The sequence below is a fragment of the Chroicocephalus ridibundus genome, chromosome 2, assembly GCF_963924245.1.
Source record: "Chroicocephalus ridibundus chromosome 2, bChrRid1.1, whole genome shotgun sequence".
Classification (NCBI taxonomy): Eukaryota; Metazoa; Chordata; class Aves; order Charadriiformes; family Laridae; genus Chroicocephalus; species Chroicocephalus ridibundus.
This window is the reverse complement of record NC_086285.1, coordinates 111,768,386-111,788,849: the sequence shown is the minus strand read 5'-3', so window position 1 is coordinate 111,788,849 and position 20,464 is coordinate 111,768,386. Positions and strand designations below refer to the sequence as shown.

The following is a 20,464-nucleotide window of genomic DNA, read 5'->3' as shown; positions in this document are numbered from 1 at the left end:
CCCCAAGACAAAACCAACTAGTCGCATATGTGATAGTTATCTGGGACAGCAGCAGGGGAAATAATGAAGCATGTGCACATTTCTAGTAGTCATCCACCTTATACTTACTTGCAACTCAGAGGGGACAAAAAAACCAATGAAAACATAAATCATAGCCGAAGGCATGAATGGCAGAAAGCCGCAGCCGAAGATGTATCAAATGGCATAAACAGGCTCCGGTCCTGGGTTCAACAACAATTGGGTTTATTGCAGTGGTTTTGGCCAGACCTTCATCTCTCATTATAAACACTCCTGGTCTCGCAGCTGCGCCAACTTGAAAAGGAAAGCTGAATCAAGTTGTGATGTTGTTCGCTCCTCCAACATAGGCTAGGAACAATACTACTCATCCAAAAAAATTAAAATATTTAGGCAAACCAGACTCTGGAGATTTAGACTATTTCAAGGTGGTGTCAAGCATATATTTAGCTCAAGTAACGGCATTACATACTCCCCCGATTCAGCTTCATGTTCAAGTTAAACACAACCCCAAACACGCTTGCTTTCAGGAATGAGCCTGGAAACCAAGTTCTGTTCAGATTGCAGGTTGGTGCTTATTTTAGCAAAAGTAGCCTTAGTTGGCCTAGATTTCCCCCCCTCTTGCAAGCTTTACTTTGACCAACTGTATGATTTGTACAAAAACCCATTACAAAAGTACGCAAAGTACAAATTACGTATAAAACCCCACCACATATTAGTTTAGACAGTCATATTGAATATAGTTTTTTCGGTGAATTCAGATTTATCTGAAATTGTCAGAGAACGTCAGCGAGTGCAGAACTTAGGCCAGCTCCGTTACAGAAGGTACCGGGCTGGAAACCCTGCTGAGTCCAACAGAAGAACTCCTTGAAGCAGCATTCCAGTTTACCCCTTTCCCATCCAGCTTTCCAGGCTGTGTCAGGGAGATGTGAAGTGAAATATTATTCATACGACACACTGTGATGACACAATCCGAAACCCATTTAATTAAAGACACGGTTCACTTTGTGTGCTTTGCACCTGGCCCTCGGCCCCCACTGATTACAGATGACCGTGGGTTGCGAGACATCCGATTACCCATTTTTCCTCCCTTTAAAGCATCAATAACAAAAGACTTCCCCTTCACAAAGGGACTCTGAGCGTTTTGTGCGTATTTGATAGCAAACATCAGGATTACCAAACCAACTGGTCAGCTTAATAAAATAATATTCTTAGTGGTGTATTACAAAAGAAATGTGCAAGAGTTCCTCCTAGCTCAAACTACAATACTTAGCATGACTGAAAATATTTGCATAAAGCACATTCTAATCATTTTGCCATTTTCCAGTTAAGACAGGGTATCAGGAAACCTTAAGGCAAAACATTTCTTTTTCTGCAAAACAGGCTCTTAACAGTTTCTCCCTAACATAATGCGCACACAACAGCATATTGTCAATTTAAAAAAATATTTAATGCTGCCAAGAAGTATAAAAATACAATAAGAATGGCAGTACAAAACAAAATATTTCCTAATTTATTTCTTTTACATCTTTCTACATTAATACAGGCATTATAAAAACACAGGAGGTCAAATTATTTTGGTTTGCAAAGTAGCACGCTGCTGGTGGTCTTCATCCCCTCGATGCAGTTTACGCTGTAAACAGATAACTGAGGTCTTCTTGGTACTTAACAGACCTCACTCTTTGTTCCCGAAGAGGGGTTCCTGTCTCGCTTTGCATGTCAATAATTTGCAGTTTATAGCTGCAGAATATTCACAAGTCTTGAAGGCTTAGGTGTCGGTCAGTCTCGGCCTGCGACATACAATGCAGAAGAAAGTCACCGATTCAGTACACAGAACGGAGAAAAAAAAAAAAAAGAAATAAGAACAGAGAGCGGGTTTGCAACTATCAACACCCAACGGCTTCTCATGCATCCCCTGTAGCAACTACCCACTATTGTTCGCCCGTAGCAAGCGCTTTGCTTTTCCAGAAGGTATTTCCACATTACAGCATAAGGCACATACTTTGCTGGAGAGCTTCAAAGTACAAGGTCTCAGCCCAGCAAAGGGCGCGCTCGTGCATTTAACCACAAGCGCTGCAGAAGTCGTCGTGGGCCCTAGCGGGACTGCAGAAGGCTGCACCTCAAAACACTAACGTCACCCCTCACCGCTTTGTAGGCCAGTCCTGGAAATGGGCGTTTCTAGGCAAAGGTTTCTTGTAGTTGAGTAGTTGAGGAAGACATCCCAAGACTGGGTGTTTTGTTTGTTCTTAGGGAGGGCTCGGCTCTACTCCGAGGAACACGGAAAAAGACCAGCACCAAATATCCAAGCTACGACAAAGTAAAACGCTTCTAAGTTCTGCAAGCGCTACGCTGATTCATAAAGCAGCTTTCTTTGATCAGTCAAGTCACATTAAAAAAAAAGAATCTTCCAAGTATTTATCCTTCCAATTTAAATAAAGACTCAGACAGAGATGCAATTTTGAACACATTTATTTTTCGTACATAAAAGTGAAAGACTGACCTAAAACTCTGGGGGGAACCAAAAAAGCCCAGGAAGACTACTGTGTGTTACGTCAACTTTGCAAATTTAGTCCTCTGACTTAAGCCACTTGGCCATGCAGAAGACTTCCTCTTTTGTCACCATTAATTTAGTTTCTCGTGCAGTCCTCAAGTGTCTCAGGTTTAACTACAATACCAAACAGCAAACTAAATAATTTGGTTAACACTCATTAAACTTAAAGCTAGCCAGGCTTTTTAATCGCCCGCCCGATCCAGTCACACATCGGTGCATACACATTTACACCTCTCCCCTTTTCAGTGGGATGTAAACTGATGCCAGTAAACCATTTTACTCAAGGTGTAAGAGAATAAGCTGTCCCACTTGCAACATCTTACTTCCATAAAACAAATCAGTAAAATTTTTTTTTCAAAGCGCTGTTTCACGCTGAACTCAATTATTTCACTTATTACATTTCAAGAAAAATACAGATGTACCATCACTTTAAGTGGACTGTCCCTGCACCAAGAACATAAATGCAAAACCTAAAAGGATTAATTCCAAATTTGCAAACCCATGCAACGGAGGTCCACGTTTACTAGTGTTTGGTTTTTTGTTTGTTTGTTTGTTTTTTTTTTATAAAAACATGCACGATTTGTACACAGGCATTCGTCTGAGAGTCAAACATCGTTTAATCAAATTCAAAGAAGTCCACTATGCATCCACTATTTTGACTGCCGTATTTCCGGACCAGAGGGAAAAACCCAACACGGTAACACTTTGAATGGAGTGCAACAGCACTTCAGAAGCAGCACAGGACCAGCCGGCAGCCTGACAGAAATCGGGGTGAGGGGGAGGCAGGAGAGGGCTCAGAAGGCACATCCTTCATTTTTACTCTTTCTTTAAAGCCATCAACAGTTCTTCATTTTGGCCCATATTTGTTCCTATTTAACATCCAAGTTGTGCAAAACTGCTGCAAGCTTAAATCCTACAGAATAACAAAGTACCACAAGGGCTCAATTTGCAGTAAAGAAAACAAGCCTCCCCCAGATTTTGGTTTTTAAGGATTACTGACGGACCAGAAAACAAAGTTTTATCCAAATTATCTCCTGGAATGTACTAAGGGATCTAATGTTTAACTTCCCTTCTACGCCCATGCTGTCATGGACAATTCGCTGTACAAAATATTTTTGTCCAAGACTTGTATTGGTTCGTGGTCCTGAAATTATTAACAGTCAAGACTCTCAAGATACTTACAATCACATAACCAAACCAAATTTTTTACAGATCAACTGCTGAATGTGCAAGTCCTGCTTTATTGCATCAAGAAGGTAACAGAGCGTGAGATGATGTAAGATGGCCCCCTCCCGCCCTGCCCCACCAGCAGAGAAGAATGGCTGCTCAGGATGGAGAGAACAAAAAAAGCCAGGATTTTAAGATGGGATCAGGAAAAAAAAAATAATTCAAGAGACAACTTGACAGCCACAGTTAGAGCTCAGTGTCTGTAGGGTACTGGTGGCCCAGGAAATCCTTCTCGTGCAAACTGAAAGGCGGTAAGTGACAGCATGATTTCAGTGAAGGTTCTGCCTGCACTTCTTCCTTAGCTGCTTTCAAGTATTTAGAATAAAATATGGAATATTTCTGTTATAAAAGCATTTAATTACATTCCACGTGTTTTTCCATAACCAAAATATCTTTTATAAGGCACAGACATTTACCCTGCCACCAGTTATAGCTGATGCTGAAAAACCTGTCTTCCCAATTTAAAGAAAACAATCTTTTGCCAAGCCTTTTGTTGGCTGAAAGAGTTACTGTGGTTGTAACAATTACGAAATGTCTTAAAATGCGTAAGCTGCCTGCCCATCCTGTGTCGCAGCAATCAGTAGGTCATTTTGCTATTGGAGCTGCGTAGTTGGTCAGTAATGCCACAGGACGAATTATCTTGTTTTACTGACAAACAATTTCCCAAATTCAGAACTGCATGTTCTAAAAAACTACACTTGTTTTCCTTATCTGGGCCCTTCAGCTTTTGTTTACTATATAAACAGCGTAGTCCAAAATAGTATTAGCTATTGTGAAATGAGAATTTCAAAGAGTAAACCCAACTCAGCTTCGCGTAGTAAATGTCAGGCTATTTGGGCCCCATGCCTGGTATGTTACTACTAAGCTTGAACGTACTGGAAACCTTTCAAGTTAATTCCTTTGGATAAGGAGCAAAGGCTCTTTTAGCATTTTTCAGCAGTAAATCCAAGAAGCGCTTTACAAAAGGACAAATCTAAGGAGCAAAAAAATTAAAAAGAAACAAAAAAAAAAAGATAAACCACCCCAAACCCAACAGAAAACACCCAAGCTAGGAAAATGGAGGGAGAAAACAACTTCTCTGGAGTCACCCAACAAGGCAGTGCTTGAATAAATAAAATCCAGGTTTCAAAGTGCAGTCCAATACTACAAATTATTACATCTCAACTTGAACGACAGCAAGCTACATACAGCCACATACGATCTCTGTGTAAGGACAGAGAGTGATTTGTGTTTAATTACTATTTAGAAAGTTTTTATCGTCAAACAAATGGAAAGGGAGCGCTCAACAATTTTAAAGTGACTGTAGCATAGGTATTCCCAAAATATTAGTCACGAAGGGTTTTAAGTCATGCCTCTTTAATACAGTGCTGGGGAACCTGAAAAGCAATTCTAGACTTTGCGAAGGTTGGAAGCGGCTCATACAGCTGAACACCCGGGGTATGGCAGAACACTAACAACGTTTGTTTTCTGTTACAACCACCCTCGAAGTCCAACTACAGTTTCCTTTGATGTGCGCTTTCTACACCTACTACTGATGAATGAATTTTATTCTTTCTAGCAATTAAAATCTATAGACACACAAACCAATATGTTTCACATTTAATGGAATGTCAGAACTTTAACAATGTTGGCCTTCAAACAATAGTTGAAGTCTGAATACATGAATCAACTTAACAGTATGCTTTTCAGTGGGGGCTAAGTTCTCAAAAGCCTTAAGAAAAAATAATCAGATTTCCAAGCCTCACTTAAATAATGAAAACTACAAAAAAATAAATAAGGAATGCAAATTAACAGAGTAGAAATTGGTAAGTGCTTCATCAGACCCCTAGCTGCTCATATCATAAATTTGAGACTCAAAATATGGGGAATGGTTGCACTATTATTGTCATGCACAAATCATAATTACATTTAATTTCAAAATCAGATTATTTTTGGTCAGAAATTTGTACAAACTGAGCTTTTAAAAGTACAGTGAACTACAAAAAGATTAAATATGCAATTATAAAATATATTTATCCTAGGTCATAAGAATATAAAATGTTTATGTTCATGTCACTAGTACATTACACATTACACACATTTAAGGATAACTTCTTTGCATTAATAATGTAAATGATACAACACTGTTTATTGCTCATGTCAGGCATGTAAATTTAAATCCAGACAGCCTTCAGCAGCTAAACCTCTGTGGTTCAGGGTTTGCTTAAGATCCGGTAGAACACCATTTTAAAAAGTGTATAAACAGTTGCAGCAAGTTTGTACCTGCTCATATAAACAAAAAAACCCATCAACTCTGTTGGGGGGCAGCAGTTCATTTTTGTAAGTACCTGCAGTGGGAAGTCCTGAGATGTTGACATGGGATCAAGTTTACAACACTTCTCTATCGTATGTAACGGTCTGCACCCGTTCTGGGTGTAAGGAGTTTACTGCTTAAAGTTACACCCCTGGTCATTAACTTGCAGCAAACTTAGCTGCTGGAATAGACAGGCTTACTGTTTACTTACAAGGAATGTTCTTGAAAATACATTTTCCAGCAAGAAAAAGCGCCAACTAAAATCAGTGTACCAAACCCAATCTTAGCGAGAATAGGTTTCCAATATAACCACCTTTTTCTTTTTCTTTCAGTCTCATTTAGCTTCTGCTTCATCTGCTGCAGCTTCTGTGCTGTGTTAGCTTTTCTATCCTCTCGCAGTCGTTTTCGGACAGTACTTTAAAGAAAAAAAAAAGTGAATCTTAAATTGTAAAACAGGAAAAAAAGCTACTAAAATATTAAAACAAACCTCTTCCCAACACATTCCCAACAGTTAGCCAGCCCACCGGTAGCATATGGCAGCAGTACATAAAATCTAAACCAAGCAAGCCATCTTTACTCTGTTTTAACAACCTTGGTGTGGACAGTTTCAGGTCAGTGAAGCCCCAAGAAGTAAATGACATATGTAAAGATGTAAGCGGTGCCTGATCTACGTGTTCAACGGGGAACAGAATTAGCTTCATTAACTCAGCGTAGTCTTTCACCCCCATCAGTGCCCCATTTGGTGGCTGAGATTTTTTTGCATGGAGGCTGCTTTTATGTGCAATGTCAGGTACTATGTGCAAACTTTCACAGTATTTAAGCATGTGCCTGCACTGCAGAGTTCACACTAGCCTCACTGATATATTGATCCCAACCTGCTCACGTCTGCGTGAAAATTTAATAGTACTCGTTCTATGCTGTAAATCGAATGTTGATCAAGGACACAGACTAAAAATCAGTTGTGTGCTGTTACGCTATCAGGGCCACTTTGAAATTCTTGTCTCCAAAAATATCCTCAGTCTCTAAGAAAGCATAACTCTGGCACAAAAAAAAAAATCACTTTGATTGTCCAGGTCCTAGCACACAAACACTATGCTCACACCCACGCCCCAGCTCCTGCTTGCGAGGGGCTCCTTCAAACATCTATGGGATCCCTGTCATTCTCTCTCAAAACACTCATGCAGACGTGGAAAGATAAACTCCTCAGGGCATTTGGAGTAAGCCATCTGTTATTTCAGAACTGCGGTCTATCCACACTGAGCCGCTGCACCTCGTCTGGGACTGCAGCCCTGTGGGACAGGCACCACCTCGTCCCCTGCGCTGCACAGCTCAGCTGGGCCCTGGCTCTCCAGCCACAGATCCACACGCGGCCCTCGGTGGGCAGGCACAAGTGACGCAGCGCCTCAAGGCACAGCAATTCGGGTGGCAATTGCCAATACAGCAGCTCACAGCTGAGGCATTACTACTCCCGAGGCAGAGAAACTCGAAAGACAAATTGACGTGCCACAGCTAAACCACAGAAATCTATTCACAGGGATAGATTTAACATGAGTGGAGAGTAACATATGGCTGCAATGATACAATTGCATCATCCAAGCCATATGAGGAGAGGCTGAGGGAGCTGGGCATGCTTAGCTTGGAGAAGAGGAGGCTGAGGGGAGACCTCATTGCCCTCTACAACTACCTGAAAGGAGGCTGGAGAGAGGTGGGGGTTGGCCTCTTCTCCCAGGTGAATAATGACAGGACCAGAGGGAATGGTCTGAAGTTGCGGCAGGGGAGGTTTAGGTTAGATATTAGGAAGAATTACTTTACTGAAAGAGTGGTCAGGCACTGGAACAGCCTGCCCAGGGAGGTGGTTGAGTCACCTTCCCTAGAGGTGTTTAAGAAACGTCTAGATGTGGCACTTCAGGGCATGATCCAGCGACAGAGATTGTAGGCTGTTTATTTTCGGCAGGTGATAAAAGCTTTGTGCTTCTGACATATCATATATTTTTACAAACAGAAGTTAACATTGTATTTAAAAATCAGTATCAAATTATTTTGGGCACTTTTAGGACCTAATTAACACTGCACAACTGAGTTCACAGGCAGTCTGTAGGAAAAGGCTTTCGAAGCGTGAGGTTTCGCTGCTTCAGTTAGAGACAGTAATTTTTCTTCTCTTGACTTTTAAACAATACAGGTTTATTACAAGGAATAATTGAAGTTGTATTTAAAAAAAATAATTAAGTCAGACAGTGAAATAGCACCTGTCCTTTCGCTCCACTGAAGAAAGATCTTGAAGGTTTCTTATAAGAAAAGCACACAATAATTCAGCCTCTCAAGACACTGTATCTGCCTTCTAAACGGTTTCCTCATTTTGCCTACCTTTCAATGCTGCCATCTGTGATATCCTGAACTTTAGTGGACAGGTCAGTATTTATTTTCTCCATTTGATCTTTATTCTCCAGGCCTATGCTGTTCCCATTGTACTTCTCTGTGGTGATTTTGGTTGGGTGTGGAGGAGACTGCTCAGAACTTGGCGCTTGGTCCTCCTTAGAGAGCTCCTTCCACCGTTTCTGCAAACAAGGAGAACGTATTTCAAACATTCCCCTAACACTGAATTCCTCTTTGCCCGAGGTGTCTTCCCAGAGGAAAGTCACACAAGTAGATTAAAGGAACTGTTAGCTCAAGACAAAAAAAAAAGAGAGATAATGGTAAGACCAAGAACTGCCTAAAAAGAGAGAACTGGAGAAATTTGCAATCCCAATGACAAAAAAAATAAAATATCTCTGCCAAAGTCGTGGTCTACTATCTCACCTAGTGGACCATGAACCCAGAGATCACTACATCATAAAACAGATATTCACCTTGTTTGGACAATTAATCTGAAATGAGATGGAAGAAAAAATAAATAAAAGAACAGAAGTAAAACTGGTTTGCTAGATCTCTGTCCTAATGATGGATAGTCTGAAGGCTTTCTTGCAACAAAATTTCATGCAGAAAAAAAAAACCTAGAAAGGTAACAGGAAGGAAAAGAATCCCCCCTAAAAGACAATCAGTTCTTTTCTCACACTAATCGGCCAGCCTGCAAAAATATAGAATACTTTGGGGAGGGTGTGTGTGCGTGTGTGTGGAAATCAGTTCCTTCTAAATGTCTGTGATAAGAAAGATGAACTGAAAATTGACTCTTCATAAAAACGAGTGTTAGATTCTCATCTGTTGAATGAATTCAAGACTTTTGGTCTAAACTAAATATCAAACGCAAAAATTGATGTCAAAAAAACCCACAGTTACTTATAAATAAACTGCTGACAGAATGAGCTTTAGCAATAAACCGACTCCTCCATTGCAGAGGGGCTTCCAGTATAGATCTGAAATTCAAAGGGAGTCTTCATGCACAAGCGACTTCACTCTCAGAGGTTTTCTTTGTTTTGCCTTAAATGAAGAACAACCCCAAAAAGAAACAGCCACTAACAAATGGAAATTCACTTCGCAGCTCCATCTTACTGTCACAGAAAAAGGCCTTTTGTAGGACATGGTTGTGTCCATAAGGGACTTCTGGCTAAGATAAACATTGATTCCATCTGGAGTGATAAGCCACACAGGAAGAACTGAAATCAGAGACAATTTTACTACTCTCCTGAAATAGAAGGAATTTTCCATCAAGAATTCTATTTTAAACATGTAATAACAATAGCTCAAATGCTGGTAATTTTAAGTTTAAATATCTATGACAAGACTTCGTGAATGGCAGGACTGGTAAAATAATGTACAACTTGGAGCAGACGACAAGGAGGATTGTCGTCTCCTTGCTAAAGAAGATAAATTGCCTTCGCCATTTTATGATAGTACCTGCAACTTTACAAAAAAGAACAACCACCAAAAAAAAGTATCTCAGGAACTGAAGTACTACACTGCGTCTTGTGAAATTATGTCTGGAAGAAACAAAGAAGTGATGAAGTTTGATTTCAGAAATACAATTGTCCTTAAAATTATAACTAAAATGCCTGTGTAGGGGAGCTAAGACTTGGGTCCTGTATTGCCTCTGGGAATGAACGGACACAAGGGAAAGGCACATTAACATGCGCAGTTGACAGAATCAGGTGAATTTCAGATACGGTTTTGGGATTCACAAGTTTCAGTAGGAAATTATAATATTCTTGTTCTCTGCCTGCAAAAAACATGGACCTAAGGAATTCGACCTTTTTTGTCCTTTCAAAGCCACGAATTTGTTTTCCAGAAACCACTCCTTTCATCAGATTTTTCTGAGGGAGTGACGGTAAGTTATTCTACTATGTTGTTGAAGCAATATTAACTTATCTTTATTACGAAGGAATTTTATAGAAATGAAAACTTCAGTCTTCTTCCACCTCACCCATTTTATATGGTGCAGTGCTGTAGTATAATTAAGAAGCAAGAAATTGCAGCAGCACACCAACCACACGCCTCTGCAGGGCTTCAGGGCAACGCAGGGGAGTGTATGATCCTTCCTTTTGGGCACACATGGAAATCCCACCGTCACTAAACGAGGGGAAGAGGCTCCTCACAGAAATACTCCTATTAAGTACTGCCAATTGATTTTCTGCACATGACCCTGAGGCCTGAAAAGCACCAGGACGACTGCCTGCACTGCAGAAGAGACTGGTTTAAGAAAGATCATCTGAACAATCATAACAAGAAAAAGAAGAAAAGAACAAATGAGAAGTGTGCCTTCTTAGGCATTCCCTTAGTATGAAGATATAACACGCTTGAACCTGACAAGCAGTATTCTGAGTTGACAATGCTCCCTTGTACCCGGAAACAAGAAAATCCGTGATCTAGGATAGGTAAGTGTGGGAACCAGGGCTGCTCACAGTTTGGAGCACGGTTTTTTAAAAAACAAAGCAGAAATATTATTAAAGAGAATACCCTCATACCACCAAAAATAGCTTCCAGAAAATAAAGAGGCTAAATTGCTGTTCGCGTTAGGATGAATCACGCAGTCTGCCAGGCATATGGTGTCGGACTAGCAGCACACTACCTAGGTGTTGATTAATAGTTGTGCAAAATTATTTCTTTATTTACTTGGCAAGTCAAGAAACATTTGTCAAAGAGAAGAATCTGACAACTCACAGAGCCACAGAAAAGAGGAAATGTGTTTTAGCTTATCTGCTTCATTCATGATTTTAAGAAATCAAGGAAATATGAAAGCCCTAGCCTATGAAAGCAGAACTACGTTTGTTTCGCAGCCTCCCCTCCCAGTCCTCCCTCCCATCTAGCCCCAGCCATTCAAAATAACTGTAGCTACTGTTACATCTGCAAGCCACGCTGATAAAATAATGAGATTTGGTAATCTGTTTGCCCCAAAACTCATTATATCTGGCTAGATTCTACTAAATGTAACACAAATTTTAAAGGATATGGGGGGAAAGAAAAATTAAATAGCAACTTCGCTAATAAATGTGATCAGTAGCATCAGGCAACTTTATTGTTAGGAAAACATATAGCAAAGATCAAGAAATCCTAAAAAGATCCTTGCTATCTTTTCAAAGTGATACTGGGCATTACTTCTGCTTTTCAGTATTGAAGATATTGATTTAACCTTTTTTTTTTTTTGGAAAAAAAAAAAAAAAAATTGTACAGACAAGTTGCTTTTATATTTTACCTAAGAGGGGACAAATATATAGGATTAAAAGGTTAGCTGACAGAAGGCGCTGATCAGATACCCTCTAATACCTTCTAGGCATCTATTGAAAAAGGAAATTATTTAAACCCCAAAAAGTTACATGTTTTAAAATAGTTTGCAGCTCATTTTTAACTAGTTACCAGTCTACTGTTTATGGTTAAATATATGGAGCTAAACATTTACCTGTATAGTTGAATCGCCCATTATAAATTTTGCTCCTTCTATTACAGCCATATATGAAAATCTTAGTTGATCAGGAGTCTGAATAAGTCCCATCCGGTATTTTCTCATATCCAGTAATACTTTCTTTATATCTACAGAAAATGGGTCTTTTTTTTCCATCTGTAAAGAAAGTTAAATCAAGACTGTCATTGCTACTCACAGACAATGTATAAAAAAATAATTACAAGTAAAAATTAGTCATAAGATTAAATCTGAAAATTAATTTCTTCATATTATGTTTTTGTTAGTTATGCAGGAAATTAACATCTTCAAATGATTTCTACGTTGTTTATACAGGAAAAAAGCAAACCATCTAATGAAAGCTTATTATGAACAAATCAATGATCATGTATTAACCAAATAAATCAGTACCCTAATACTGACTCTTAAGAAATTTAGATTTATTCAAGCAGATATTTGTACTTTGAAATAGGACAATGAGAATCAGAACCATAAAGCAATATTTCCTACTGCTCCTGAATGGAACAGTAATTTGGAATGACTGGATGTGGCAGATGTTTCCTTATTTAAAGCAGAATCCCTAATCCAAGCAATGCACACACTTGTCCCCACACTACATTCATGGGGTGTTTTTAACCACATCTCTGCACTTCTTGTAATGTTCACTTTAATTCGTCTAATATTAAAGTATATTTGCATCAAAACATACACCTATGTTTTTCAAAATGCAGGAAAGAAAGAAAGAAGAAAAAAATAAAAATAAACCAAACCAGGGTACAGTTGTCTTAGAATTTAAATGAAATCCTATTTCACCTAATCCCGTACTGTACTTCTGACTATTACCAAGCACAGCCAAAGAGAAAAAAGCCTGTATCTGGACTTTAGAACCCAACAAAAATGTAAAGAGATTTTAAATATTATTTATCATTTAAAGTTCACTCAAGTCATGAGCAATCGTAGATGATGCAGTTCACTGAGATGCAAAAAAGTCTACTCATTCACGTGGTACTGCAACTGGTTATCAAGCCCCACCTCCCAGAGGGCTGCACAGCTAGGGAGAATCTGCACCATCCTCCTTTACATGCTGCAGGAGACCCAGGGGCATAGCATGCCTGAGCTCTCATCCTAGTTCAGATACCAATTTTCTGCAACCTTAAGTAAAGGGGCCTGACAGACCTGCAAGATATTCCATGTTTAGAGAAAAACACCTTACATATTCAGTTGCCTCAGTATATACTCACAAGCCTAACTTTAAGCTCCTATTAAAAAACAAAGAAAAAAAAAACCCTGAACCTTTTCTAAGCACATCTTGCATAAAACGAAAAGAATGCTTACTATTTACTTTCCAGGAAGCTTTGAAAATGTGTAAGGTACTTGAAGATGGATTTGTAAATGTATTTGAAGAGCTGTGTTTTTAAACCATCAAAATATGTGAAGAAAAAAAAAAGTATGTCTTAATTAAAGTTTTCACTGGCATGCCATTAATTGAAATGCTTCTAAAGCCTTCTGACCAAAAAGCCCATATTGGGAAGGGAGGCAGAGAGAAGGAAAGAGGTGACAGAGACAATGAGCAAACACTTACCAGAACAAGACAAGTGTCTACTAATGAAAACGTGCCGGAACGTCCTATCCCTGCACTGCAGTGAACTACTGCAGGTCCATGTTCAGGACTTAGTGAACCAGACTCTCTGACTTTAAACAGGAAGTTCAGGAATGAAGCTGGGGATTCAGGAACTCCGAAGTCTGGCCATGTTGTATAATGAAAATGAAAGATCATCCTGGACTCACCACTCTAGAAATGAAAACAAAATAAACAATACAACCAGAAAGTAGTTTACTTTTCTTTAGTTAGCACACATTTCCACAATCTAAATAAATAGCTATTTTCTATTTTAAACCTCCCATTTAGAAAACAATCCAGTAACTTGCTTCAAGTTGGATGACAACCAACAGTGCAACCTGAAGCAGTTTTTCATCCGAGTTGGTAGTTTTCCCCTTTGCAAATAATTGCATACCATACACATTTTTTTCTTCTTCTCGAACTTCCAATATTATATCTGGGTTGCTTTACTACTTGCTCCCAAATATTCTTCTTTTTCTACCATTAACATAGCCTAATGGCTGACACCAGTTATTATACTGCTAGCATTAATACACTGAAAAAAAAAAAAAATACCCGTCAGCAGTGTAAACACTCTCCGCTCTTGCTCAGGGCAAGTTTTAGTATGAAGAGGTATTAGCATCTCCTTTATACTAACCACACTACTGAGAGGAGCAAGAAGCTTTATGGAAAAGGCCTAGAAGAACCCATATAGCAGGATGTCTAGCAAGACTTCTATTGGATGTATTCATTCTTTGCAAGTAAGAAAGAAGGATTCTGAAACCATGCAGTTGTTTTAGAACCATGCAGCTCCTCTCCTAACACGACCAATTAACCACAAGTACTGAAATGACGGCAAGAGAGTATGTATCTCTCTGAAAAGCTCTGATGACAAATTTGGATCATATCTTTACTGAACTCACTTCAGACCTGCTGTTAAATGCTACTCTTTGCCTCCCTTCTTTTCTTGCTACAGTGATTTTGAGACAACTCGATGACTGATTTAGCTCGGGAATTTTAGAAAGGTTCAGTTATTTTTATCCTCCCTCCATTTCATCTTATTTTCCACATAGATTGAAACCTACATAAACCTCCACAAAGTTGGAACACAAGAAGATTTAAAATATCAATGTATTCCAGAAAAGCTATTTTTCTTTTTCAGCAACAGTAAAATATAGCTATGAAATTAAAATACGTTCTACTGTTCATCCCCTGCTGTCTGTTTCAATTTCTTACGAGGGACAACTTACAAAACTCCTTTGTGAAGCTAAAATAATCCAGTTCATGATACCACAGTAACAAAAATACTCTCCCATTTTTTTCTTTTGCCTTCAACGCCTGATACAGCAAGACTGCCAATACTTTCATAGAAAACAGTGGATATTAACATGACTCAAGTCACTCCCAAATGCACAGTTATCTTCCAGGAATATTTTGCCTTTTGGCTAAGAGCTCAACAAGGACAACAGAGTCTGATCCATTATACTGGGAAAATGAGTACATGGTAAGATTTCAAAGGGGAAAAAAAAAAATCTACCAAGGCCTGAACTGTGCGAATACGCTGAGACTTCCCTTTCTTATTTGTCTGAAGAAAAGCATTAAAAAAAAAAGAAAAAAAAAGTTAGTATTTTCAATTGAGATCATTTTACTGGTCTTCCGTACCTATTTTTTCAAGTAGCGAGTTAACTCACTAATCAACTGCAACTACAAATTTAAGAGGAAAACTGGAGAGATGAGCTAAATGCACGTACTAGGTAAAGCAAACGTTAAAGATGTTTCTTGTGAATCTACATGATCCTTTGAAGTGGTAACTGATACTCTCCCCCTCTCCCTCAAGATTCTTAAATAGCATTCCAGATGAAAGCCTCCCTTATACCATAAGAAGGCAAAAATGCCTTCATCTATAGAAAACAAAGGTAAACTGTGGTTGTTTTGGAGTTGTGTTTTTTTTTTTTTTTTTCAAATCCCATACTGTAACAAAGACTAGCATCCTCCTCAAAAAAAAACCCACCAGCAGTGCTTCAAGCTCATGGTGCCACCCTGCTCACACACTAATCTGAAAATAGGTATTTCTAAAGGAGCGATTAAGCAGTGCTGCTGTACATCTCATCCAGCTCTAACCCACAGAATTACTTTTTTTCCCTTCCTCCTCATGCCATACAAAGGCTTTATCCATCCCACAATTTTCCATCACTTCAGCTCATTTTAAAAATACCTAGTCTCTTCATCTTCCTTCATGAATCCCCATTTCAGTGTACTGGAACTGTCTGGCCTTCTTTGAACTTGCAGTTTCTATTCGTACAGCCAAATCCTATTTGAATATTTCAAACCTCCCACATTTTCTCTCTTCAACAGAATGGCTCTTTCAAGTGGTGCTTGGCAGTCAAGCTGTACAGCTGAAATACTATCTTTGTGTGAGTATCTGTACCACCCTTTCTAAAAGAACTTCCCCTGTCACTGAGCCATACACCACAGCTATCACTTACGTGAAATGATGCAGGACTGTAATGAGAAAAGGTTTGGCTTGCTAAAGATTCACAACTGTTGATGGAGAGAAATTCAATTTTAAAGAACAACTAATTTTATTTCAAGTGTTATCAGGAAACTAGATATTCTTTTAAAGAAAAAAAGCTGGACTTCAAGACTCAGGCAGTAATATAAAACTGTATATAGGTTATACACATTTCTGCACAATAGCTGAAAACCTGCTTCTTCTATGGTAACTACAACATATTCTTCCAAGATTTATTCCCTAAGACCAGCTACTGGAAAAAAAAAAATCCTTGAATAATCATGGGACAACATTTCAACAACTTTGTAAGAAAGTAAGTCAAACCATTCTAGTGAAAGTTTAATGAACTACTGGGATAAGCTTTCAGTAAATAACCAACATAGCTAAAACTGATAAACTCAGAAAGTTACCGCCACACTGCACAGTTCTCCACTGACTGCTGGCAACACTAACAGAATAATCAAAGGATGATCCAACCCACAAGCCATGCTCCACGTTACAAGCAGGCATCCACATGAGGACTTGAGCAGAAATATAACAGAATGTCAAAAGATTAACCTTCATTAAAACAAGCCTTGTCATAACCTTTTTACAGTGACTAGCCAATCATTCAAAACAAAAAGGTACAAAAATCTTAGAACAACTTCAGGCTGTTCAGTCACTTGAGAGTATGAACATGAATAAAATACTACCAAGTGTTCGAAGGAAGTTGACGCCTTTGCTATCAAGTGAAACAGGTGAAGACAGAAAAATGCTGGTCTGTCAAATTTCACACACTCCTTATAAAAGCCTTCATTTCATTGCTTAAGGGCTGCTGAAATGGTCTGACACATGAAGACATAAAATACACCTACAACCCCATAGCGGTCCCGTATTTAATGATCATGCCTTGAGTGCATTAACAACTAATCTGATCGTATAAACATGAGAAGGCATGCTGTAGGGGCAATATTCTAAGCACTGAAATTCAAAATCTTGAATCAACTTTTACCACATCTTCTATTTGTTCACTCTAATGCTTGGCAAAATGGTTTTCAAAATGTACGTAAAAATGGCAGTGAGGATAATGGGGACAAATAAACCTCACAAACATTTTGTTGTTTTGGGTTTTTTTAATAACTAGTGCTTATCCTGTAAGTCAACATGGTAATAGCTATGCCCATTGAATCCGCAAAACACTTGACATTCAAGTGAGTGTGGGTTCTCCTTTCGTGTTAGACACTAATACCCAACACCTCAGTCTTATTTCTGTGATCGTGAAGACCAAAATTAATCCCTGCTGCAATCCGACAAAGTGATATGAGGACATCCCACTTGTTTAAAAGCAAGTGTATGCCATGTTTCAGAAAACCCTTCAAAACACTATAGAATTACATACATGTACACATCTGTGTACAAAGATACGACTAGATCCCAGAACATCACCTGCCATCACCCTCCAAAACAAAAGGTCTCCCATAATATTGTCAAAAAACTTAACAGTCCCATACAATAAGGTTATTTTGCAGATTTAGCAAAAGGCTCTCATAAACACCTAACTATCACTCCTCCAGTGCACTCGGAGACTTTGCTTCAAGTCACAGACATGCAATAGCTTCACACATAAATGATGATGAATTTCTTAACATGAGCGCAGTATTTTCCTTCTACCCTTGTTTTCCAACAGAGGGAAGGTTTGTTGAAGCCTTCACAGTCAGTCTTTCCGCAATGGGTTCTGAACCTAAGTGATTACAGCGGTCAACCTTCAGAAGAGCTGACAATTGACACCAACAAAAACGACAGAGGACACACAGTGAACCATGGTGGAAAGGCAGCTTCAAATGTCTACATTCTAAAATGCAGACTGGGTTGGGCAAAACATAAGGAAATCCTGCAATGATCACCAGCAAGACAAAGCATATTAGAAATATTTTCAAAACTTTTGGAAAGATACCAATAAACACCCTCTCCTCTCCAAAGCTTTATTAAACTACACTAGCTGCAACAGCAAAACCAAATGTTTGCCTGGAACAGATATAAACAAATCAAACCAACAAATGCCTTGATCTACTCCTAAAAAACAAACATCGTCATCCCCTCCCTGCTGCCAAACAGACACCCGCCCCCTGTAATTCTAAATGCTCTTTAACAAACCAAAACAAAAACACCACCAACAAAACCAACCAAATATTCAGAGGTAATTTCATTGGTAACAACATTAAACAAGCACTTTACTCTTCATACATACATATTTTGCTTATGTATTACAGAGATTTCTTGCAGCAACACAAATTTACTTGAGTTCAGAATGGCTGTATTATAAAGACAATTCTAGTTCTATTTTCAAAGAAATACTAAAATTTCTTAAATATTCTTGGAACTAAGAGTATATTTTGTTTGTGAGTCATCTTATATTCCAGGCGTCAAGTGGTTAAATGTCTTACTACTCTGTCTCCACCAAAGTCCCCTCCAGAGTAACTCGTATAAACATAGTTAAGCTCACATTTCAAATTACTGTGAATGCTCAGTTCCCAGAAGTTTTATAGTATAATTATCAAATTCTTACAGAAGGCTGCACTTTACATTTGCAGTGTTACTCTAGAAACTATGCAGTTTTGCTGTTTGAGTAACCAAGTACGTTCTACTTCTTGCAGCTGTTTTATATAAAAGATATTATTTGGAGTTAATATCCCTGGAGCTTTATAGGAGTGCTAGGGCATTAAAATAAAAATTCAATACAGTAATTTTGCTAAGTATTTGCGAAACTGATTTACATGGCATACAAGAAACTCTGTACAGCGCTGACGGGCCTGCATTACCAGTCCAAAGCAAACCCAGAAATTTAAGTGCTCAATAGCTCCAACTCAAAAGTCCACTATAGTATACGGTGTGCTGTTCCTCAAGGGATTTCTGCACTTTCCAGCTAATGTTATGTCCAAACATACAAATGTAATGGAAATTGCATCCTTTGAAAATAGGAAGTTTAAGATAAGGGGCCAACGTCAGCCAGACAATTCCACGAAGAAGCCTTTTCAGTAGTTAGGAAAACTGGCCTCAGCTCTCCAAAAAGGAAAGTTATTCTTTCTCAGGCACTGGTTTCCAAGCACTCCTCTTTGCCTTTGCTGTCAGTAAACAAACAACTAAACAGAAATTCTTCAGGTCGGTAGGTCAGAATTTCATAAAGCTCTTCTTACATTGAATAGACCAAGAAACAACATGCCAAGTTTTATCATGTTGATCTCCTGAGGGAGGTTTTGAATTAACAAACATTATCTCAAAGTAACATTAACAGTTACTATAGATTAAAATAATTTTGACCAAAAATATCAATGTTTAGTTGTATAAAACAACATGCAAAGGAACATCTTGAGGCCTTCCTTTCCCAAATCCACTGACAAGACAACCTTGAATAAAACTTGCCATACTAACACTTTCAATTAATATAAGGCAAGGTTTATAGGGAGAGAGAATATCTTACAAGACATAGCTGGAACAAACAGACAAGCTCTTCAATCCTGTCTTCAGCTCTGAAACAGAAGCAGCAAATTCCAACCCAAGCTCAGGCCAGGAACAACTTTTTTGAGCTTAACTTGATTAAATTGTCAAAGTGCTTAATTTTTAAGAGAAAAGGATGGTTGGTCCTGTGGAGCAAAAGGGGAGGTAAGCAAGAGGAGATAAAGTTACCTATCTACAGCTGGTAATCACCCCTCCCCCCCAAAAAATTTAGATAGCTGGACTGAATTATATGGAAAACTAAAGTTCCATTAAAAAAAAAAAACAGTAATTGCTGAGTCTGATTTCTGATATCCAAAAGAAACCAGAGTTTTCAACCCCTAGGTTCCTCCTTTTAGGGTATTCCTTACAGCTCCTCTTAGAATCACCACTACCATCACTTACAACTCAGCATGTTAAGGTACTGCCAAACGGAAAATATAACTGTAAAAATGCTGAAGCTGCTACCTCTTTTAATGTATAGATTAATTCAGATCTAACTCCTTTGCTTATATGCCACACATACATCTTCAACATTATCAGAAGCAAAGTGCATTAAAATTTTCATTGTAAAAGCTCAATCAAACCTGTAGTGATAATATGCTATGCAGTTTTCATTATATACTTAAGTCCAGGAATAAGAGCTATATAGACTGAGAAAAGCTTACGTTGATATTTTCTAATTGCAGTAGATGTACTGTGTAATAGGATTTGACGTCTTCAGATACTAGCCTCACACGGAAACCTGTTTCACTGAATGTCATAACCTCCTCTTCTTTTGTTGGCCAGTATTGTGCACACTTCACCTAATTTATTTTGTTAGAAAAGGAGGGAAAAAAAAAAGAAGAAAAAAAAAGGAAAATCTCGTTAAGTATCCTAGTACCTTGGGCTTTGCATGAGCAGATTCTGAAACCCCGTTATTCAATACAGTAGACTTAACTACCTGCTCCCAGTCTGAAGAATTCTCA

General features: G+C 38.6%; 1 protein-coding gene across 3 annotated transcripts in view; it reads right to left on the bottom strand.

Moving 5' to 3' along the window:
* Nucleotides 1-221: 221 nt before the first annotated feature.
* The window catches only part of PTPN2 (protein tyrosine phosphatase non-receptor type 2), a 34,511-nt gene continuing 14,268 nt past the window's right edge, over nucleotides 222-20,464 (bottom strand). The window contains exons 5-10 of one of the 3 annotated variants that reach the window (XM_063326486.1): nucleotides 20,165-20,302; nucleotides 13,496-13,705; nucleotides 11,914-12,072; nucleotides 8,451-8,641; nucleotides 6,298-6,501; nucleotides 222-1,805 (exon numbers count right to left, since the gene is read on the bottom strand). In XM_063326486.1, coding sequence (XP_063182556.1) covers nucleotides 1,784-1,805; nucleotides 6,298-6,501; nucleotides 8,451-8,641; nucleotides 11,914-12,072; nucleotides 13,496-13,705; nucleotides 20,165-20,302 — 924 coding nt within the window. In that variant the 3' untranslated portion in view covers nucleotides 222-1,783. The remainder of the gene's footprint in view (nucleotides 1,806-6,297; nucleotides 6,502-8,450; nucleotides 8,642-11,913; nucleotides 12,073-13,495; nucleotides 13,706-20,164; nucleotides 20,303-20,464) is intronic. The other 2 variants (XM_063326487.1, XM_063326488.1) reach the window with 2 other exon arrangements.